Raw genomic sequence first — 24,345 nt, 5'->3', positions numbered from 1 at the left:
CAGAAATGTACTTTGCCCCTTCAGTGCCCTCCTCAGTGTGTGTGTGTGTGTGTGTGTGTGTGTGTGTGTGTGTGTGTGTGTGTGCTGCCACTGCGCACCCGCCCCCTGCTATTTTCTTCTCACAGGACCTTCATTAGGTAGATTAGAGAGCCAGTATGGTTCATCAGTTGTTGGATTCTGGCCAAGAAGATTAGAGTTCAAATCTCCCCCGCCCCAAGTCATGGAACTCGCTGGATCATCTTGGGCCAGTCACACCCACCCTCAGTTTAACCCTATTTAATCCACATTGATGTATGCCATTCTGAGCTGAAGGGAGGAAGGGATAGGATACAAATAGGGTTGTCAATAAGCCTGAGAGAGTGGCTGACCCAAGGTCAATGGGTGAAATGTATGGCTTAGCAGCCTCTCTGGTCCTAATCCAGCACTGCAGCCCCTTCACCATATAGGTTAGGAACATAGGAAGCTGCCATATACTGAGTCAGACCATTAGTCTATCTAGCTCAGTATTGTCTTCACAGACTGGCAGCAGCTTCTCTAAGGTTGCAGGCAGGAATCTCTCTCAGCCCTATCTTGGAGAAGCCAGGGAGGGAACTTGGACCCTTCTGCTCTTCCCAGAGCAGCTCCATCCCCTGAGGGGAATATCTTGCTGTGCTCACAGTAGTCTCCCATTCATATGCAACCAGGGCAGACCCTGCTTAGCTAAGGGGACAAATCATGCTTGCTACCACAAGACCAACTCTTCTCCCTAAACACAAGTATCAGGAAACTCTGGCCTAATCAAGGTACTGTGTACAAGGACGTCTAAAGACACATGCCACCTGCTGCAGCTTTGCAGTGTCCAGTGTGACTTGTGAGTGGCGCTTAGCCTTTCCATTCTCTTCCTTCCAGGGGTTCTCAAACTTGGGTCCCCGTGTGTTGTTGGATTACAACTCCAAAAGGCCATGGTAGAGAAAACTGACGAAGAGGAATTTTTCTCCCTCTTTCGTAACACTAGCACCAGGGGGTCGTCCCATGAAACTGATTGCCAAGAAATATAGGACTGACAAAAAGGAAGTACTTTTTCCACATAATGCATAACTGACCTATGGAGTTCTCTGCCACAAGATGTGACAGCCACCAGCCTGGATGGCTTTAAGAGGGGTTTAGATAATTTCATGGAGGACAGGTTTATCAATGGCTACTAGCCGGAGGGCTATAGGCCAGCCCCAGCCTCGGAGGCAAGATGCCTCTGAACACCAGTTGCAGGGGAGCAACGGCAGGAGAGAGGGCAAGCCCTTGGCTCTTGCCTGTGAACTTCCCAGAGGCACCTGGTGGGTCACTGTGTGAAACAGGATGCTGGACTAGGTAGGCCTTGGGCCTCATCCAGCAGGGCTGTTCTTATGACTGCGGGTGATGAGAGTTGTAGTCCATGTTTGAGAATCCATGTTTGAGAATCCCTGGAGTAACCTTTAAGAGAAGGGGTGAGTAGAAGGGCTTGTTGTAGCCCCCAGCCTTAGATACCACAGTCCAGTTGGAGTCTGCAACTTGCCCACTTTGTAGTCACCACTTCATAGTTTGAGGCGGTATAGAAATGTCTCAAACAAACAAACAAACAAATAGTCACTCCCATTATCCTATGACGCCAAATCAAAGCAAGGAGGAAAGGGATGTAGAGCGGCAGTACCTGGGGGCTAGTGCAAGGACGCCCCCCTGTCTCTTGGAGAGGAATCTGGCGCATTTGTGAGAGCAAAAGAGGGGACAGGGGGCTTGGAGGACTGCTGCTTTCCTCCGCTTCCTGCTGTAGGGGAAGCTAGTAAGAGGGAGGTATTGCAGAAGCCAAGGCTGGGCCAGGCTTCTATTCCACTTGTATTTCATTTCTGTGGCACAAAATGCTTCCCAGCATGAGTAATTACAGAGGCAGAAGAACAAAAACAACTTGTTAACTAAATGTGTGGGTGGTTATTTAGGTGTCACAACCAGCTGTTAAGAGGGTGGGATAATAACACCCAGAGAACCTAGAAGGAATAAAAAGAGGGGCAGGAAATTAACACAACAAGCCATTCACCAAAAACATGGTGTAAAGCCAAGATAACCACAGAGGGGCATAAGGCTGGGCTTTGGGAAGCGGGGTTGATAGCCACCCCCATGATTCAGAAGAGGGATGGAAGATTCGGCGGTTTGACCCACATGTGGCATTTCCCCCATGTGCCTTTGTAATCCCAAATGCTACATCTGGGTTCTCTCTCCAAAGCTAGGAATACCAGCAAGATCACGTGGTGTTTGGAAAATGGAATTGCTTTCCTAAGAGGAAACAGAGAGTCTTGGGGCACCTTAAAGACTGACAAATGTTTTGAAGCATAAGGTTATGCTACATGTGATACTCTTTAAGGCACCAAGGGATTCTGTGTTGTGTTTGCCCCTCTGGAAGTTCTCCCTAAGAGAGAGTTTCAGTTCTTCAGTCACATAATCGGAATGATGCTGAAATATTTACATTTCATATTTCAGATGCATGTATACAACTGGGTTAGCATGCTGAGTAGATCCATCCATGGAACTCAGCACATGATGAAGCAGTTATGTAATTATTTGATGACTGCTGCCTTAATCCTTGGAGAAGCTGCTGCCAGTCCGTGTAAACAATAGATTTTTATACTAGGTGGTATATAAATTCAATAAATAAATAATAAATGCTAATAATAATCTAAATGGACCAGTGGTCCATCTAGATATATAGCAGCTTCCTATGTTCCTTTGGTTATGGGAGCTTTCAGTTCAGCCGGTCAGACTGGCAGCAGTGGGTGTTCGGAGCACCTTGCCCTCTTGGTTCTCAACATAAAAAAAGATTATTTTGGTGGATGCTGTTGATAATATAGTTTGAAAGCCACTGAATTTTCTGAACTGAAGATTTTCAAGCAAAGGCAGGACAGTCATTTGGCAGGGATAGAGTCACTGTTCCTGAACAGGAGGTTGATCTAGGAGACCTCAAAGATTCTTTCGAATGTAATGATTCTATGAGGGACAGTATTGATTCTTGGTCGTTGTTTTTTAATTGCCCTAAATGGATGCGGGGTTAGTTGTCTTACTTAAGATGGGTGAAATAAATTACATATTTTAACTTTGCTAAACATGCAGGTGCCATAGCTGGCAGGCAGGCTATACTAGTTCTTGATCTCAGGAGAGGAGAGCTGGTCTTGTGGTAGCAAGCATGACTTGTCTGTTTAGCTAAGCAGGGTCTGCCCTGGTTGCATCTGAATGGGAGACTAGAAGTGTGAGCACTGGAAGATATTCCCCTCAGGGGATGGGGCCACTCTGGGAAGAGCATCAGAAGGTTCCAAGTTCCTTCCCTCACAGCATCTCCAAGACAGGGCTGAGAGAGATTCCTGAGAAGCCGCTGCCAGTCTGTGTAGACAGTACTGACCTAGATAGACTAATGGTTTGACTCAGTATATGGCAGCTTCCTATGTTCCTAAACAAGCAGACACCATAGCTGGAGAGCAGGCTGGCGTCTTAAGGAATACTAGTGCTTGCTTCTCACTGGTTGCAAGGACCTCAAAGAATGCTACTCTTTCTCATAACAGATCTCTAAGCAACCCACATAGTTTTTGTTTCTGTTGAGAATATTCTTCCTCAGCCTTTCCTTTGCTCTTCAAGAGGGTTTTTTTAAAAAATGTTCTAGCCTTTGTGTTTTTTCTTTAAATATGCTAGCCAATAGGCTTAGAGCAACTTATAGCATTTTTAAGAATTAATAATTCTTTCCCAAAGGGGCTCACAATCTTTTAAAAACAAAACAAAAAAATTAAACAGTGACAAACTAGTTTTCCAGGGAGAGGAACCAGAAGGCATCTGCCTGCCTGCCTACCTACCTACCTACCTATTTATTTATTTATTATATTTTAACAAATTTGTATACCACCCACTACCCAAGTCTATAGGCAGTTTACAGCATAAAACAAACCAAGAATTCTTAACAGTTAAAACATATACAAGATCAAATTAAAATAGCCATAAAAACACAGCAACTAATGAAAAGGCTTGGCTGAAGGGATGTGTATTTAGTTGTTTCCTAAAAGCCAACAAGGATGGAGCAGCTCTAATCTCAGCAGGAAGTGCATTTCACAGCCCTGGGGCAACTACAGAGAAGGCTCACCTTTGTGTTAACACCAGACGAGCTGGCGGCACCCTCAGATGATCCATTTGGTCCTTCTCAGACTGATGGAGGGACCTTACTGCTTTCCTCACCCTCTGCTGCAGTCTGATAGGAGAGCTGGTCTTGTGGTCACAAGCATGAATTGTCCCCTTTGCTAAGCAGGGTCCACTCTGGTTGCATTTGAATGGGAGACTACCTGTGAGCACTGTAATATATTCCCCTCAGGGGATGGGGCCTCTCTGGGAAGACCATCTGCATACTTGCATGCAGAAGGTTCCAAGTTCCCCCCCTGGCATCTCCAAGATAGGGCTGAGAGAGACTCCTGCCTGCAACCTTGGAGAAGCTGCCACTAGTCTGTGTAAACAATATTGAACTAGATGAACCAATGGTCTGACATATGGCAGCAGCCTATTTTCCTATGTCCCTGATGGTAATGGCTGTGGAGGATAACTTGGTTCTTCACAGAGGGGAGGGGCCAGGTGAGAGTTGGTCCTGCTCAGACCAATGGAAGGGCCTTCCAGCTTGCCTCGCCCTCTTTACAATTCTCTTAAAAGCCTCCAGGGACGATAGGGCTCTTATTCCCATGGATAGTGTGTTCCACAACTTAGGGGCAGCTACTGAGAGGGCCTGGCCCAAGCTGCCCCCAAACAAACTGGCAGTACCCAGAGATGGTCCCCTCCCGATTATCTTAACAAGCTGTGAGGATCTTGCAGGAAAAGGTGCTCTCTGAGTTTACAAAAGGGTCTTCCTCATTTAGTCAGGTGTGGGCTGAGGGACCACCCTTAGAAATCTTTCGTCTTCATTTTCTGAGTGACCTTTGGGCTGTAATACAATACTGCCAGGCTGCGGTCAGAGTGGGTTTTCCTTTCCAGTCACTGCAAATACTTCACTGATGGAAATTCAGTCTGGAAATTACTGTACCCATGCCTTTAGCCTACTACTACAGCAGCTTAAGGAAAATCTCGGAATTACATATTTTGATCCTTCCTTTCGTAAACCAAATAGTCATGTGTTCTTTCTGTACTTTAGTATTTATTGTTGTTTTAATATCTGATCTGTTGTGGCATGGTCCTATTAAGTACCCCATGTGTTTGCCTTTACTGATTTGTTCTATGGAACTGGTTTAGACTTTCAGGAGTAAAGTTGAGAGGCATCAGGAGGTTTGGTGCAGGGTGTTATCAATATGCTGACACCCAAATCTATTTCTCCATATTGACCTCATCATTTCTCCATATCGGGGCTTCTCTGTTGCTGCCCCAAGGCTTTGGAATGCACTCCCTGTTGAAATAAGAGCCTTCCCATCTCTGACAACTTTTTAAAAGGCAGTTAAGACACATTTGTTCACCCAGGCTTTTAATTAGATTTCCAGTTTTTAATAGGTTTTTAACAGCTGTGTGTTAAATTTTAAATTGTTTAATGTTTCCATTCTTTTTTAATTTGTACTGTTTTTATTGTAAACCGCCCAGAAACACAAGTTTTGGATAGTATATAAAATTGTTAAATAAATAAATCAGGAAATGGCGTAACTTTCCTAAATGCCTGCCTGGAGTTGGTAATGGGCTGGATAAAGGATAACAAACTGCAGTTGAATCCCAATGAGACGGAGGTACTGACTGTGCGGGATTGGGACTCGAGAGATGGTTTCGATTTGCCTGTTCTGGATGGGGTTACACTCCCCGTGAAAGAGCAGGTATGTAGCTTGAGAGTGCTCCTGGATCCAAAACTCTCTCTGGTTGAGGCAGTGGCCAGGAGCGCTTTTTATATGCTTCAGCTGATACATCAGCTACGCTTATTTCTGGAGGAACCTTAAAAGAGTGGTGCAATATGCTGGTAACCTCCAGGCTCGATTACTGTAATGCATTCTACATGGGGCTGCCTTTGTACGTAGTCCAGAAACTACAATTGGTAGTTGTAGTTGGAGGAGGGCTGGGCTGGTGATAGCAAGCATGACTTGTCCCCTTAGCTAAGCAGGGTCCACCCTGGTGGCATATGAATGGGAGACTTGATGTGTGAGCACTGTAAGATATTCCCCTCAGGGGATGGAGCCGCTCTGGGAAGAGCAGAAGGTTTCAAGTTCCCTCCCTGGCTTCTCCAAGATAGGGCTGAGAGAGACTCCTGCCTGCAACCATGAAGAAGCTGCTGCCAGTCTGCATAGACAATACTGAGCTAGATGGACCTATGGTCTGACTCAGTATATGGCAGCTTCCTATGTACAGAATGCAGCAGCCATACTGGTCTCTGGGACAACCTGAAGGGACCGTATAACACTGATTTTAAAGAACTGTACTGGCTGCCGACATGTTTCCGAGTGAAATACAAATTGCTGGTTATTACTTATAAAGCCCTGGCTGGCTTGGGTCTTGGGTATTTAAGAGAGCGCCTTCTTTGTCATGAACCCTGCCACCTATTAAGATCATCTGGGGAGCTCCAGTTACGGTTACCACCGGCTCGTTTGGTGGCGATTTGGGACTGGGCCTTCTCTGTGGCTTTGGAATATGCTCCTGTCAAAATAAGAGCATCTTTGATTGATTTTAAGAAGACTCTCAAGACACATGTGTTTTCTCAAGCTTTAAACTGCAATTAATGATAAAATTTTTAATTGTTTTTAGCTCATGAAATTCTTTTAACTTTAGCTTTAGCCAGTGTGGTGTAGTGGTTAGAGTGCTGGACTAGAGTGCAGGACCGGGGAGACCCGAGTTAAAATCCCATTCAGCCATGAAACTAGCTGGGTGACTCTGGGCCAGTCACTTCTCTCTCAGCCTAACCTACTTAACAGGGTTGTTGTGAGGAGAAACTTAAGTATGTAGTACACTGCTCTGGGCTCTAAGCGGGATATAAATGTAATAATAATAATAATAATCATTATTATTATAATTCTGTGAAATTATTTCAATTGTTTTAACTGTTCTATATTTTTGTGTTTTAAATTGTGTACACCACCTAGAGATACACATATCAGGCAGTATATAAATATGATAAATAAATATAAATCTCTACTTCTAGTTATTTATTTTATTTTATTTTATTTTTATTGTTAAATTTGTATACTGTCTTTCATTAAAACAATCCCAAGGTGGTTCACACAGAAAAATTAAAACAAGACTATAAAAATTACACAATTAAAATATTAAGATAGGATATAAACAAATAGAGCTGACTAAAAAGTTTTTAAATACCAGCACAATATAACCATACAAAATACAAAGCAGCAGCAGTAGAGACAATCATATAAAAGCCTGGGTAAAAAGCCAAGATTTCACACGTTTTCTAAAAACTGTGATGGAGACCGAGGAGTGAATAGCCACTGGGACAGCATTTCTCAGATTCTCAATGATTTGAGGGGAATAAATAATCCACGGAGTGGTGGCAGCTATGATGTGATTGGTATCAGTACTAAAACTGATAGCTGAGTACCATCTGAATTTGGATTAGCAGGACCAGCCTTATTATGAGGCAGGTGAAGCGGGCCACCTTAGCCAGCAGACTATGGGCCTGTGTTGAAGGGTGATACAGCAGCTCAGCCAGCACCTCCTCTGTGGGTGGCCTTGTCTTACTTCTCAAGAACCCCCAGATCTGTGACAGAAACTCTAGAGGCTTTTCCCAGCCAGAGCATAACAGTGCATTTCACTTCAATTAGTGCCCATTTCCCCCTGAATTCCAATGCAGTCAACATAGTCCAAAGGAAGCTAAAGAATCTTTGCAGTTCTCTATTTCTAACAGCCGCCTGCAGGTAAGGCTCAGCAGAAAGGACAGAGCTATTAATGCACCAGTTAAGCATTTATACTGCTACTCGCTTTCTCCTATACTTCCACTCTGTTTAAATCATTATTTGCAAGGTTGAACCACTAATGCTCGATACATTTCTGCCTGCGGTTCCTATTTCTTAGTTTTTCCTCCTCCAGCCCCCAAACCATTTCAGACCTAGGGATGCTTATTCAATCACTTCCCCTTCCTGTGAAACGAAATTGAATGTGGGAAAATAAAAGGCTCAGACAGCAAATCTTTAGAAGCAATAGGACGACATTAGAAGAGACCAGTCCTGGCCTTTGACAAAGGGAAGTCCTGTGCATGCCAGCTTGTCCACTTGGCAGATTGTGGGCTCAGAAGGTTGAGCTTCTGTGGATCCCCCTAGTTAACATCACCAAAAGCCACCTTCACATATTATGCTGGGGAAATGCATGTTTATTGGGTAAACACTGTAGGGAGCTGCATTCAGGAGGAAGTTTCCTCCTGCATCTAACCGCTTTGCATGTTTTGGAACACAAATGTTGCAATATGCAGATATGTTGCCTGTTAAAATCATATTAGGGTTATTCTGTACACGCTCCTGATTTTTGGTCATGTGTGAGTTAAAGCTGGGTCAGAGTAGGGGGGAGTGTTTGGGAGGTGGGCACGGGCTTCAGTGGCATTTGCGTATCCAGCGCTCTTACCTAGCATATTACCAAGGTAGGAGGGAACCTCTGGCCAAGCCTGCACCCGCTGCACATGCAATCACTTCCTCTCCTCCGACCTCGGTTTTAAGTCGGCACAACTGAAAATCAGGAGTGCACACAGCTCCTGAAGGTGGGTAGGACACTTGTCCTACCCACTTAATGGTCATGAGTACAAATCTAGTGTGCGAGGCTTCCTTTAGCTAGAAGAATCTTGTGCTTTCTGGATTATGGCCACTTCACGCCACGGTTGTGAATAGCAGACATCTCATATTGGACAACTCCTGGATTGGGCATTGTCAAGCTGCTGCTTGCCCGCCCCCTGCCCCCATCTGGCACCTGCAAAACAAGTTAATGCTAAGGGGAGAAAAAATGAAATAAACCAAAGAGCCAGCCGACAATGAAACGATATGCAAAGTTTTAGAGGCAGAAGATAAAACAGGGACCTTGAATGGCTACAATCCCCTCCCTCCAACTGACAGTTTCATAGCCTTGAAACACGTTAGGGTTCATTTATAACTTTTGCTCAATAAAAATGTGTTTTTGTAGCTGTTTTGGCTGTGTGTGTGTGTGTGTGTGTGCGCGCGCGCTTTTTGGGGGCGTGGGAGTAGATAACTCCACTACTTTATGGAATTGGGGGCTATTGGGCCCACTCAGCTCTATATGTTATGTTTCCCTGTCAGATAAAAGTGTAATTGGCCAGCCACCGAAGGTACAGGTTGTTTAGGTATAATTTACCTAAACAACCTGTACCACTCCATTATTTTTTTTATTCATTGAGTCAGTTCATATATTGCCCTACCTAAAATGGCTCAGGGGGATTTACATTAAAATAAAAATACATAATAAAACAATTAAAATCAAAAAACATTTAAACCAGATTAAAATAAAAGCTAGATATCATTAAAAGCCAGGCTAAAAAGGTGGGTCTTTAAGGCTCTCCTGAAGGCCTCCAAGGAAGATAATCCTTTTATATCTGCGGGGAAGGAGTTCCGCAAGCTAGGGGCAACAAATGAGAAACCCGATCCCAGGTCGCCATCAGATGAACCGTTGGCTCCTGCAGATGGACCATTCCTGATGATCTTAGTATTTTGTGAGGATTTTGTAGAGAAAGGCACTCTCTCAGGTAACCCGAAGCCATTTAGGGCTTTAAAAGTAATAACCAGCACTTTGTTCTTTGCTCGGAAACATAGCAGCAGCCAGTGTAACTCTTTAATGTGGTCTCTCCAGGATACCCCAGAGATGTGGTCTCTCCAGGATAATGTGGTCTCTCCAGGATAATGTGGTCTCTCCAGGATACCCCAGAGACCAGTAGTCCAACCTGGAGGTTACCAGCTGGTGTACCACTGTTTTGAAGGACATTCTCCTCAAGGAACGAGCAGAGTTGTTGAATCAATTGCAGCTGGTAAAACGTGCTCCTGGCCACAGCCTCAACCTGAGGCACCAGGGTGAGACCTGGGTCCAAGAGCACTCCCAAGCTACAAACCTGTTTTTTTCTGGGGGAGTGTAACCTCATAGGAACATAGGAAGCTGCCATATACTGAGTCAGAACATTGGTCTATCTAGCTCACTATTGTCTTCACAGACTGGCAGAGGCTTCTCCAAGGTTGCAGGCAGGAATCTCTCTCAGCCCTATCTTGGAGAAGCCAGGGAGGGAACTTGAAACCTTCTGCTCTTCCCAGAGCGGCTTCATCCCCTGAGGGGAATATCTTGCAGTGCTCACACATCAAGTCTCCCATTCAGATGCAACCAGGGCAGACCCTGCTTAGCTATGGGGACAAGTCATGCTTGCTACCACAAGACCAGCTCTCCTCCCTCATCCTCATCCAGAATAGAAATTTCTTTGCTGTCTTGCAGATTACAACCCCCCAACAATGAGCACCTCCATCTTGCTTGGATTCAGCTTCAGTTTAATATCCCTCATCTAGCCCATTACTGCCTGTAGGCAGGCATTCAAGGAGCTAATGCCATTTGCTGATATTGATGACAAGGAAAAATAGATTTGTGTGTTGTCAGCATATTGATAACACCCAGCACCAAATCTCCTGATGACCTCACCCAGTGGTTTCACATAGATGTTAAAAAGCGTTAATCTTTATTTTCTCTTCTCTTACCACCAATACTCCATTTACTATTGCAGTCTAGGCAGCTCTTGCCCAGGCATAATGTCAAGATGGACATCAGAGAGTCATAAGCTGTTTGTCACCGGACACCAGCTTCCTCCCCCCGCATCCCCGCCCCAGCAGTGAGGGATGTGGATGCTAGGCCACACTTGGCAGAGTGCCTCCTCTGAGCATGGCCCAAGAAACCCCGCTTTCTCTCCTGCTCTGGAGCATGTGAGGGAAACTGAGAACATGGCTGCTTGACTGCACTGGTGGAGGCACTTAGAGTGCCATTGCCCTGAGCACAGAAATGGCTGGTTTCTGTTCTGAAAACTGGAGATACATGATAGGCTTGTTCTCATGAGTGTTAACTGGATAGGACAAGCATCCTACCCAAGTTCATGAGCTGCGTGTGCTCCTGTTTTGTGACCATGTGCTGATAAACAGCAGGGTAGGAGGAGGGGGAAGTTAGGAGGGCTCTGTCCTAGGTTAGGAGGGCTCTGTCCTACCCAGCACTTGAATGGGATAGGATGAAAAGTCATCCTACCCAGCAGGAACCTCACACATTAGCACTCCCCTCCACTTATCCTGTTGTTTACCAGCACATGATCACAAAACAGGTGTGCACACAGCTCTTGAGCTTGTGTAGGATGCTTGTCCTACTCAGTTAATGATAGTCAGAACTGGCTTGATGTGTATGAAAGAATGGAAATCAAAATACTACTTGGAAAGAAAGTTTGATGCATCTACACCTAAAGGTGCACCACATCAGATGTGAGTTTCCCCCCCTCCCATGAGCAAGGGTTGGTTAGACCTGTAGCATTCACAGATCTCCATACCTTCTTTCATTCAGCTTCAAAACAACCTTTGAAGTTGGCCCCCATTCTTCCTTTTATGTAAATAGAGAAGGAAGCTGAAGGAGGAAGCCTTGCTCAAGGCTGCTCAGCATGTTGATAATTAGAACTTGGAACATGACTCCTCCAGGCCTGGATCTCACACTTCTGCCATTTGGTCATCGCTCTTATTTACAAACCTTGGGAGCCATGTCAGCGCTGTAGCAGCAGATAAGACCTATTCTCAGAAAGATCTTTCCTGCCAATGATTTCTAGTCGACTGGAGGTTGTAGTGGCTTCTGGCTTTTTCCCCAAGCAACTGTGGTTCAGCTTTGGTCACATGTTATGTCTGCTTTAGTTCATTCAAGTCCATCCCAAATTAAACATGCTGCACTTTAGGAGTTGTTTTCTCTTCATTCTGCCTAGTTTGTCTTCTATCTATCTATTGACCGATCGACCACTAGATATATGTATCTCTAGGCAGTGTACACATTCAAAAATACAAATACAAAACATAATAAAAACAATTAAAACACTTTCACAGAACAAAAACAATTAAACAATTTAAAATTAATTTTTATCAAAAGCCTGAGAAAACAGGTGTCTTAAGGCTCTTATGCAGATATACAGAGCATCTACCAGAAAAGCATGTCACCCATGTTCCCCCCCCCGCCCCCCATAAATTCAAACTACTCAGGCACTTGTCTTTAGATGGAGCAAATGCTTTCAATTTCCTGAGAGTTTGGAGAAGCTGAGAGCATTTGGCAAGGGTGGTATGTTTTCAGAGGATGTAATTAGGGCTTGGAATCTCATCCACACAGGTCAGAGCAGAATTGTAGGAGCAGGACTATCTGTGGTATAGAATGGACGGACAAGGGTGACTCCAGAGGGGAAGGGGGGCAAACACAGCACCCCCCATTTCGGTTTCAGATATCTGATGTGGGACACTGCTTGCCTAACCAGAAATGCCCTTTGCCCATTCTGTACCCCCTTCATTCCCCCCGCCCCCCAGTGCTGCCACTGAGGATGGATGGCCCTGTTGGGCCTTTCTCTCCGTCAACAAATGGAGAGCTTGTGGTGCACACAGTTGTTCATATGGAAGATTGAGAACTAACCAACACATTCAGCAAAAGCATGTGGCCTTATGGGACTCTACTGCTTTAGAATGGGAGGCTTCACACAGCCAATGTGAATGGGGGTTGTACACTGCCCAGAGCCTCTGGGATGGGGCGATTTATAAATGTAATACATACATACATATATACATACACATGGCAAGTATGGTTTCCATCAACCTCCGGAGAACGCAGTGGGGCCCAACTTCAGTGTCAGGAAAGCTATGCTGACATTGGGTACGTAGTCCGAACCTGCAAGTATTGGCATATTCTACCTTCTTATACTACTACTACTATGAGTATTTATATATCGCTCTTCAACCAAAGTTCACAAAGCAGTTTTCATTTTTTTGTAAAAAGTATTAAAAAAACATGGTCCCCTGTCCTCAAAGGGGGCTCACAATCACAATCTAAAAAGAAATATAAGGCAGATACCAGCAACAGCCAATGGAGGGATGCTGTGCTGGGGTTGGATAGGGCCAGTTGCTCCCTGAGAATCACCATTTTAAAAGGTGTCTCTTTGCTCTCTTTGCTTTGCTGAGTCATAGTTTTGAACCCAACATCTGTAACCTAGATTTGAAGTAGGTTACAGATATCGGGTTCAGAGCTGTAAGTAGGATGGAATATGCTGACATGGTTGGGTTCAGATGACACATCCAATATCAGCAGAGCTTTTACAACTATCTTATTTATTTATTATATCTCTGTGTAAACTGCCCTGAGCCATTTTTGGAAGGGCACTATAGAAATCGAATTAACAACAACAACAACAACAACAAAGGAAGTCAGGTTTGCCCGCATGCTTTGGGAACAGGCAGTTCATGGCAGCTGTACCTGCCAGGTTACATGTGAAGCCACCCAGTGCAAATCTGATTGCATGTAGGCATGTTCTTTTGTGTCAAAAACTCTATGGTGCAGCAAAAAAAAAAAAAAGGAGTGGGGATTGCTATTGTTCAGTTATGGAACACGGGCCCCTTCGCACCTTGCTCTGCCTCTGTGACCCCGCTCTTTCTCATGCGTAGGGCTTTGGGCTCTGGAGTCATCAATTGCTGTGCCTTTCAGGAACCTTCTTTGATAACACTCAGTGGCTTAATATTATTTTCCAAATACAAATAAGGTGAATATTTACATACAGCTTTTCAATAAAAGTTCCCAAAGCATTTTACATACAAATAAATAAATAAATATAAATATAGATATAAATAATTTTCAAACGAATTAAAAGGGCATTACCAGCATGACCCCTAAGAATCTTGACGGGCAGGTGTGACAGCCTTTAAAGCCAGACTGAAACCCTTCCTAGCATTCGCCTTTCCCTTTTGCCCACAGGGTGAGCCAGGTTGCGCTTAAGCCGGCTGGAAGTAGACCACTTGTGAATTGTGAGATATTACACGGGAGATCCGTGTAATATTTGCCTTGAGACAAGTTAACACTGTGTGGCTTAAGAACCCGAGGTGGATAGCTCATGTGGCCTTGCTGTTTTGCTCAGGCAATAGAAAGAACCTCTCAGCAGGATGGAAAGAGTCCCCTTCTTGAGTGGAGTTGTGTTGCTTTCATATAAGAACCCTTCAGTGGTGATGAGGCTTTGCTTTTCCACAGTCGGCTGGCAGCAGAATTAAAATGGAGATTCCCCACAGTACTTAATCAGGTGCTCTATTATCCATCAGTGCTCTCCCTGATGGTTAAGATCATTCTGCGATATTTAGTAACAAATTTGTTCCATTTAGCAAAGGTCCTTTCCTTTGCTAATTGAAAACTTCCTGTTTGCAGGTCTCAGCCTTTGTTGTTGCTTCACTGTTCAACTGGCAGTTCAGCTGAAATTTTTGCAACTGATGCTTCTTTAAAGCCCTTTTCAAATATTACAGATTGTTCTAGCAAAAACTAATCTGCCTACATTCCTTTCACTATCCCTACAATTGGATTACATTTGGTCCAGATTGGTTAGGCAATTCACAAGTTAGCCCATTTGTGCCTCAAACATTCATTCTTCTGCCATCTTGAATTGGGGTGGATGACATCATCACAAACTGTGTTTGAGGTGTCCCTACAACTGTACCAAATTCTGTCCAGATCAATTCCCACTTGCACCTGAAACGTTCATGTGTCCACCATCTTGAATCAGAATAGATGACATTGTTACAAACTACACCTTTGAGCCATTCCTATGTGTCCCCACAGCTGTAGCAAATTTGGTGCAATTTGGTTAGGTGCTTCACAAGTTAGCTGATTTGCACCTTAAATGTTCATGTGTATCTTGATTCTGCGTGGATGAGATCATCACAGACCACACTGTTGAGGTATCTCTGTGTGTAATTCACTACAGCTGTACCAAATTTGGTCCAAATAGGTTAGGCAGTTCACAAATTAGTACTCTTGTGCCTCAAACATTCACATGTATGCCATCTTTAATGGTGGGATGACATCACCATAAACTACGCCACTGAGGTGTCCTTTTGTTCACTCATTACAACAGTACCAAATTTGGTTCAGATTGGTTAGACAGTCCACAAGTTAGCCCACTTGTGCCTCAAACATCCATGTGTCCGCCATCTTGAATTGGGGTGGATGGCATAATCACAAACTATGCCATTGAGGTGTCCCTGTGTGACCCTACAGCAGTGCCGGATTTGTTACCAATCAATTAGGCAGTTCACAAGTTAGCCCACTTGAGCCTCAAAAGTTTACGCGTCCGCCATCTTGGATTGGGGTAGATGACATCATCTTGAACTACGCAATTGAGGTGTCCCTATGTGTCCCTACAACCGTACCCGATTTGGTTCATATTGGTCCAGGCATTGCGAAATTGATGGTGGTGATGGGGAGACTCACACACGGACACACAACACGGAATGCCAGGTCATCTCATAAGCCTACTGGAAAGAAGACTAATAAAAACTCATGTATAGCATCCCTGAGAGCACATTCTGGATCCCTGTCCCTGCTCTGACATGCTTAGAAGCCCCACCCTTCACTGTTACAACATTTGCAGGGATGAATGCCGTCCTCCATGCTTAGATTTTCCCCATGATGCAGAATGCTGGGATACTCAGTTTGCCTCTGCAGACAAACACTGTAACTGTGGACAGTGAGGGGTTGGGATTACTGAGCATGCCAGAGAGAGGGCAGGGATTCAGAGAACACTCTCAGTGATGCTGTACATAAGTACAGCATTGCCAGCTTTTATAACATCTGCAGAGGGTTGATGTATTCCATACACACAAGCTCTATTCAGACCTTGTTGTATGAGTCAACGGATATCTCTACACTTGTAGATGTATGTGTGTGCCTGTGTTCATGTAAAAAGTGAACCTGGGTACAGGCCCCTTAAGTGCGTGGTACAGCTAGGAAGTGTACCTCTGTACCTGCATTCAACATGTAAATAACTGTATCTGTGCACACTACAATCATACAAGTGCTGAACATAATGTGTGAATAGGGCTGCTGTGGAGATTGTGCCGATAAATGTCAGCTTCCTCTAGCGGCAGATCCTTCTGCCTCATCAGGTGTGCTTGGATCGTTCTGCCACTCAAGATGTAGAGACACAGTCATAATCGCCTGCCTTCTGCAGGAGCTGCCTGTGCATTTCTGCAGGAGCCCCTGCTCAGAGCTTGCCTCCTTCCAGTCTGGAGGCTGGCACCCAAACTGGCAGATACAAAGAGCGCGGGCAGCTCTTAACCAATCCTGTTCCAAGAGCAAGCAGGAGTTAGTGTGAAGCCCGCTGCCAATTTTAATTCAGAGAAGTGTGAGCAACTACCCAACCCTAAATATATGTATTTCTTCCCCCACTATGAGGTACGGCTCTGTGGGTGGTGGTCCATTGGTCACATGCCTCTGTCTGGGTCACATTGTTCATTTGTCACATGCCTCTGTAACGCCTCTGTGGGGGGTGGTTCATTGGACCTGCTTGACCCAATTGGTGTCATTGCTGAAAGTACTAAATTCCATTTGGAAGATGGGAAGTATGTTGTTAGGAGCCCATGACCCATATTTGTGCCTAAATGGTTTCTGGGACTCCTGTAGTGGAGTAATTTGCTTTGCTCATGCCTTTTGCCTCTAATTTAGACTTGATGGAGGGAGTCAGGAGTCCCCTTTCTCAGCATTTTTGAGTAAGCTAAATAGAGCTTTTTGTTTTCTTGTGTAGGCTACTTCCAGTGGATTTTGCTCACTGGGGTTATTTATTAAGAGAAAGTGACTTTAAAATATTAACATTTTGTTATTTTAGTATATGGGTGGTTTTTCCTTTCTTCTTCTTCTTCTTCTTCTTCTTCTTCTTCTTCTTCTTCTTCTTCTTCTTCTTCTTCTTCTTCTTAAGAGTTTTGCTCTCTGAAACATTTCTAGTACCTAGTTCAGGCGGTGCACTGAGAGTTCACCTTAAGTCCCCAATGTATGTGTTTTGTGTTTTTTAAAAACATTTTCCTGTTTACAAGGACTAAAGCTAGACCAGCTGAGGTTATAACCCAACGGCCGACTCTTAACACATGGTTCCCGGTTCTGTTACAGGGTTCAAAGAGAGTCCTGAGATCCAATGAATATGTTTTACCCCCTGGTGGCCTGATGGAGACTGACCTGGAACTGACATTTTCGTTACAGGTAACTTGAACGTTTCTAGCCAGAAAGCAGACACCATACCTCAGCAGGCTGCTTAGAGTTACTGCCTGTGTCTTGAGTCTTCTGAATTAGACCAGTGTTCTTTACTGTAAGGCCTGGGGTCCAATGGCGACCCCCATTAACCCTAAGTGTGGCTTCCTGACTAATTGTTTTATTGGGCCTGTGTGAAGCTTCAGCCAAAGCTGAGTACTCTGCACAGTCCCCCTGGCACTGTGTGGAGAAGATCGTTCACATCATGCAGTGCTGTGCTTTGCCCAAGAATGGTTCCTTTAAAGGAAACTGAGCCTTCTTGAGCCCCTGCACCATCTTGGAAGGCATGCACAGGGTGCTGGGAAGTGTAGCTCTTCACAGAGCTTTCTCCACAGAGCTCTTAAGAGAGGGCTCTCTCTCTCTTAAAGGGCCTTCACAGCACCGAGAAAAGTACAGCATTGTGCCAAGGTCAGCACAGTGGGAAATGGTTCTCACCCTGAAGGTTTTTGCCAAAGTGGCCCCAAAACTGAAGCTCACTGGAATAGGCATCCCATTGAGGAAGAGGAAAGAGCCATTCTGTGAATTCTTTTGTGAGTTGTATTAAAGAAGCTTTGCCTTCCACATGTGGTGAGTAGGATACTGTTGGCCTGCTCTCTCCCAACCAGCCACGCCTGGGAGGCCAGGGTGAGCAAACTGCTTGCCGTGCTGTTGAGAAGAAGCCGCAGAAAGGAAACGTGGAGGGCCTCTGAGAGGTCAAGCCCTCGCTTTTCAGGTTCCCTGCTGGATGCTCAGCCAGAGACCTCTTGAAAGCAGGGCATTGTCTGAATCGTTCTTCCTCTCCCCCCGCAGTATCCACACTTCCTGAAGAGAGATGGAAACAAGCTCCAAATTATGCTGCAGCGCAGGAAGAGATACAAGAACCGCACTATTTTGGGCTACAAGACTCTGGCAGTGGGCATCATTAACATGGCTGAGGTAAGGACAGCCAAAAGGCCAGGCATCATGGAGGCTGAATAATCAGCTGCTGCTGCTTCTACTAGTACTACTACTACTACTACTACTATTACAGATAGCCCTCTTTTTAACAAAGGTTCTCAAAGCAGGTTACTTAGAAAAATAAATCAGATGGCTCACAGTCCTGAAAGGGCTCACAGTCTAAAAAGAATTATAAGGTAGATACCAGCAGCAACCACTAGAGGGATACTGAGCTGGTGCTGGATAGGGACAGTTGTTCTCTTCCTGCTAAATATACAAGAACCACCACATTGAAAAGTGCCTCTTTGCTCAGGCAGCAGGGCTAACAGAGCTCTTTGGCAGCACTGATGGGAAGACAAGAGGTGCTCATCAAGGGTCCTGATTAGGGATGTGTGCGGAACATGATTCGAGCACCGAATCGCTGCACATCCCCTGCACCTTTAACAGGGAGGAGAACAGGTCCATACCTGCTCCTCCTCCGCTCGCCATCACAAGTCGTTTGGCGGTGCACTCCACACAGCTATGATCACGCGCCGGTGGGGCATTTCCCAGCTGCCCTTGTGCAACGCCAGCATACACATGGCCTCCGTGCATGCGCGGTGGCCATTTGCATGGCCAGCAACCACGGTGACCCTGAAAATGGCCACTGTGATAGGGCAGCCTGGAGACACCCTGCCGGCACATGATTATAGCTGGGGGGATCACTGCTGGGCTTCCTGTGGTGGTGAGTGGAGGAGGAGCAGATATGGACCTCTTCTCCTCCCTGTTAAAAGTGTGGGGGATGTGCCATGATTCGGTGCTCAAATTGCATTTTGTGCACATTCCTAGTCCTGATCTTATGCCAGGACATTGTCTCAACTGCCAGGACTTCATATTTTGTATCTTGATGTGTATACGAGGCTCGGTTCCAAAAGTCCAGCTTCAAAGGTCTCCTGTACTGAGCTTCATCTGTTCCTTGCCCAGGTAATGCAGCACCCGACGGATGGAGGTCAGCTCCTGGGCCTGCACAGCAACATCAAGGATGCGAGCGTCCGAGTGGCTGAAATCAGCATCTACTCCCTCTCCAGCCAGCCCATTGACCATGAAGATGGAAATGTTCCCTCCGGTCCCAAAATCAAAGCCTCAGGTAACACATTGCTCACTCCCAGGATGCTCCTAGAGCTCCACCTGGCAGAATTTAATTGAAACTTCTATTCATCTCTGTACCAGCTGCTAAAATCTTTGCTTGGGATCTAATAAACTCTCATTAGTAACTTCTTTCTTACTGATCTTCCCTCTTGTGGTATCTCTTTCTCCCTCTCTTGCTATTAGTCCAGAATGCATCAACTCTGATGCTTCAATGCCCTGAGCCACTTAACCGCCCTGAGCCATTTTGGAAGGGCGGTATACAAATCAAATCAATCAATCAATAAAATAAACTCTAAAACTGGTCTCCTTCCCTGTTGCTCTGCTTGTACCTTCTCCTAAGTCCTTGCAATAGTTCTCTGCCACCAGCTACACACTTCTAGGCCTTAACAACACACACAACTTCTTTGCTACCCAGTTCATATTTTCTTCCATTCCTCCTGCCTTTCTTTCTTCTGATCATAGTTATCTGCCAGTTTGACCACAGTATTTGCCTTTCTTTAATTCCAGATCGCTCTCCAGATATTGATAACTACTCAGAAGAAGAGGATGACAGCTTTTCCTCTGAGCAAGAAGCCAGCGATGATGCAGTGCAAGGCCAGGTATCTCTCCCTCTCCCTCCCTCCCTCCCTCCCTCCCTCACACACACACACACACACACACACACACACACTCACTCTCCTTCATCCAAGGAGATTGGAGCCATGAGTGTTTCCCTTACCATGCTATCCTTTCCTGCTGTCAAGGTGTGATGTTTCAGAGCTCTGCACAACTCCTTGATTTTCTACTACTACTACGAATATTTATATACCGCTCTTCAACCAAAGTTCTCAAAGCAATTTACATAGGAAAATACATAAAAAAGATGGGCATGGGGGAGAGCAGCCATGTGAGACTTGAGATTTGTAGTGGATTTATTCTGCTGTGCAAGTGGCATTTTGATAGCGAGACCATAAGCTGCCCTCTTTTCTCTGCACACACACACACAGAGGCCTGTTTCCTTGGAAAGTTGGTGATGCTTGAAAGACAGCAGCTTGCTGTGATTTGCTTGCCATGGCCCTAAGAGGATGAGGTCTCTGTTTTCGTGGAGAAGAAGGGCTAAAAACCATCTGTGGCTGCCACAGTGGCAAAGTTTGCCAGAAATAGTGAACTTGTGTGGAGACAGCAAGAGGGGAAAGCAGATGGGTGAGGAGACATGGGGCTTTGGCAACGGAGTTGAATCTATGCTGCTGGAACTGGGAGGAAGCAAAAGAACAACAGGAACTGTGTTGTTAAAAGTGTTGGGTGCCTCTTCTGCTGAAGAAGTAGCCAGAATGGTAGTTTTCAAACTCTTTACTTTCAGGGATCACATTTTACCTTGAGGGAACACCTGAATGTCTGCCATGGAATTCTTGCATTTTGCTAAGAATTCTGAGGCATGTTCTGAGAAGGATTTTCTTTTCAAACAGGGTAACTGTCAGGTCTTTGGGGTCTCACAGTCACTTTACATGAACTGAAAACTTGCCCTAAAGAGCACCCACCACTGTGTTGTGATAGCAGATTTCAAGGGAAGCTCTGTAGCTGCAGGCAAGCTGTCTCCCAGAAATGCTTGTCCTCCCTCTTGGGTTTCCTAAAACGTCATTTTGAAAACCAGTAGTCAGGATCACCAGGTTTTTCTGATTGTGTGCTTCTCTCCCTTGCTGTTCAGGATTTATACGATGAAGAAGATGAAGTAAGGAAGCCAAAGAAGGCCAGGCGGAAAATGATCAGAACCACATCTATGACCAGAGTAAAGGCAACATTTTCTTGGGTTTCCAAAGGGAAGGTTACTGGGAATGGAGTTTCTTTTGTCCCCAGCGGGCCAGGCTATATTTATTTATATATTTGTTTATCATTTTTATATACCACCTGATATATGTATTTCTAGACAGTGTACACAATTTAAAACACAGCAAATATAAAATGGAGTAAAAACAAAACAATTTTACAGAATAAAAAGGTAAAACAATTTCATGGGATAAAAGCAATTAAACAGCTTTAAATAAATTTCAGTTAAAAGCCTGAGAAAACAAGTGTGTCTTGTGGGTCTTCCTAAAAGCAGTCAGAGATGGAGATGCTCTTATTTAGACAAGGAGCATATTCCAAAGCCCCGGGGCAGCCACAGAGAAGACCCGGTCCCGAGTTGCCACCAAACGAGCTGGTGGTAACCGTTACTGGACCTCCCCAGGTGATCTGAATAGGTGGCACAGTTCATGACAAAGAAGGTGCTCTCTTAAGTACCCTGGACCCAAGCCGTTCAGGGCTTTATAGGTTATAACGAGCACATTGTATTTCACTCGGAAACATGCCGGCAGCCAGTGCAGTTCTTTTAAAATCAGTGTTATATGATCCCTTTGGATTGTTCCAGAAACCAGTCTGGTTGCCGCATTCTTTACCAATTGTAACTTTTGGACTCTGTACAAAGGCAACCCGACATAGAGTGCATTACAGTAGTCAAGCCTGGAGGTTACCAGCATATGCACCACTGTTTTAAGTCCATTTACCTCCAGAAACAGATGTAGCTGACATATCAGCTGAAGCTAATAAAAAGTGATCCTGGTTACTGCTTCAACCAGAAACCAGAGAGAGTTTTGGATCCAAGGGCACCCCTAGCTACATACCTGATCTTTCAGGGAGAGTGTAATCCCATTCAACACAGGCAGATCTAAACCAGCTCTTGGGTCCCAACTCCCCACAGTCAGTACCTCCATCTTATTTAGATTCAACTTCAGTTTGTTATCCCTCATCCAGCCCACTACCGCCTCCAGGAAGACATTTAGGGAAATTATGCCATTTCCTGATGAGGTTGATATGGAGAAATAGATTTGGGTATTGTCAGCATACTGATAACACCCTGCACCAAACCTCATGATCTCTCCCAGCACTTTCATGTAGTTGTTAAAGAGCACTGGAGCCTTGTGGAATTCCATACCTTAGTTCTCACTTTGCGGAGCAGCAGTTTCCAAGCAACACCATCTGGAATCTACCAGAGAGATAGAAAGGAAGCCACTGTTCCTAGCCCAATCATGGAAGATTGGAAATGGGTATATAATTAGCTGAGGGATCTCATGTAGGTTTTAAAAATATGGTCTAATAATAGCCTTCTTAAGATGAGGAGGCATACTGCGCTTGCTCAGAGAAGTATTTATAATATTTACCAGACCTTTTTCGATAGTATGATTACCAGTTGACAGAAACCAAGTTGGGCAAGGGTCAGGAGAACAGGTTGTTCTCTTTGGATGTACAGTACAAAGCAACTTGTTCACATCCTCAGGAGTCACAAGCTGAAAGTGAAACAATTTAATCCTATAAAAGGAGTTGCTGGACACCTCCACAGTATACTCTGCAGTAACTGTGAAATCCAGTTTGGCCCAAATACGAGAAATTTTCTCCGCAAAAAAGTCTTTGAAGACGTCACAGCAAGTGACTGATGGTTCCAAGTTCAAATTCAAAGAGGAGAGGGTACACACTAGCCCCCTCACATCCCTAAACAACTTCGCTGGGTGTGAATTTGTGGAAGCAGTGCAGACAGAAAGGAACCGCTTCTTTGCCGCCTGCACTGCCAGAGCATAGATCTTCAAGTGTGCTCTGTGTTGTGATCTGTCAGATTCGTGCCAAGTCTTCCTCCACTTGCGATCTAGTCATCTACCTCGCTGCTTCAGCTTGCATAGTTCTTCTGTACACCACGGGGCTAACTTTGAAGCGGGTCGGGAAGGATGCTTAGGAGCGATTGTGCCTACTGCTCTAGTGAGTTCATTAATCCATGTTTGCACCAGAGCATTGGCAGAATCACTAGCAGAGCCAACTCTAAACCCTTCCAAGGCTTCTTGGAATCCTATTGGATCCAACAACCTTCTCAGGCGGACCAACCGAATAGGTCCTTCACTCCTGTGGGAGTGTCTCAGCCCTATCTTGGAGATGCCAGGGAGGGAACTTGGGACCGTCTGCATTCTAGCATGCAGGTGCTCTTCCCAGAGCAGCCCCATCTCCTAAGGGGAATATCGTCCAGTGCTCACACTTTTAGTCTCTCTTTCAAATGCAAACCAGGGCAGACCCTGCTTAGCAAAGGGGACAAGTCATGCTTGCTACCACAAGACCAGCTCTCCTCCCATGACCAGCTGTCCTCCAAGTTTGAGAGGAGGCTGCCAGCAGCCTTCCCCTCTTGCAGCACCCCATGCACTTTCAGCGCTGGTCTTGAAAAGGGGCTGGCCTCCACATGGGGCACAGCTGCATCTTCTACTTTGCCTCAGGCACAGCAATACCTTGGGCTGGCCCTCATGATATGGGGCAAACTGCTGTCCCACTGGACTCCCATGCAGCATGATACCTGCTAGCTGAGCAAAGAGGCACCTTTTAAAAGTGGTGATTCTCTTTATTGAGCAGGGGGAGAGCAGCTGGCCCTATCCAGTCCCAGAACAGCATCCCTCCAGTGGCTGTTGCTGGTGGCTGTCAGCCCTTTGGGGACAGGGATCCATCTTTATTGGTTTTTATTTCTCTTTGTAAACCGCTTTGGGGACCTTTGTTGAAAAACAACACAGGTTAAATATAAATATCCTTTGTTGTTGTTTTTGTTGTTAACTCTCAGAGCACACAGTCATCTGCTGTGTTGACGTGCCTTGAACCATGATTGAAAGGGTGGCTTGTCAGAGGAGTGGCAGCTCTGTCGGGCTTGGGATGATGAGTGGCTTTAGCATCCCTCCTCCCAGCTCTGCCCGCTAGCCCTGTGGAGTCCTCTGGGTAAAGACCCTGCTGCTTCTAGTTCCGTTTCAGTGCCCAGAGCACTGCTGGCATTTAATATCTATTAAGTGGTAGAGGGTGGGGGCACCATCATCTGTCCCTGGCTTTTCAGAGAAGGTTAGAGGACAGGGCTAGGTCTCGTTTTGTTGCTCAGTAGTGCCAGGAAGCAAATTACTTGCAAAATTGAAAAATAGGTAACCGTTTCTGAACGTGGAGGGCCAGGAGACATTGCAGTCCACACCCAAGAAGCCATTTTTGTGTAGGAAGTGTTTGCTTTTGAAAAGACCCTTCGCTGAGGGCTTTTTG

At 45.3% G+C, this 24,345-nt stretch overlaps 1 protein-coding gene across 4 annotated transcripts in view; it reads left to right on the top strand.

The window, feature by feature from the left end:
- LOC128352551 (phosphofurin acidic cluster sorting protein 2-like) overlaps positions 1 to 24,345 on the top strand; it is a 224,966-nt gene that overhangs the window by 159,372 nt on the left and 41,249 nt on the right. For all 4 annotated transcript variants that reach the window (XM_053313240.1, XM_053313248.1, XM_053313258.1 and 1 more), the window contains exons 3-7: positions 17,107 to 17,196; positions 18,034 to 18,159; positions 19,123 to 19,285; positions 19,795 to 19,886; positions 20,972 to 21,052. In XM_053313240.1, the coding sequence (XP_053169215.1) occupies positions 17,107 to 17,196; positions 18,034 to 18,159; positions 19,123 to 19,285; positions 19,795 to 19,886; positions 20,972 to 21,052 (552 nt within the window). The remainder of the gene's footprint in view (positions 1 to 17,106; positions 17,197 to 18,033; positions 18,160 to 19,122; positions 19,286 to 19,794; positions 19,887 to 20,971; positions 21,053 to 24,345) is intronic.

This window comes from Hemicordylus capensis, chromosome 1, assembly GCF_027244095.1.
Source record: "Hemicordylus capensis ecotype Gifberg chromosome 1, rHemCap1.1.pri, whole genome shotgun sequence".
In the NCBI taxonomy this organism is placed as follows: domain Eukaryota; kingdom Metazoa; phylum Chordata; class Lepidosauria; order Squamata; family Cordylidae; genus Hemicordylus; species Hemicordylus capensis.
Note: the sequence above shows the minus strand (reverse complement) of the source record. Positions and strands in the feature narration are given on the sequence as shown.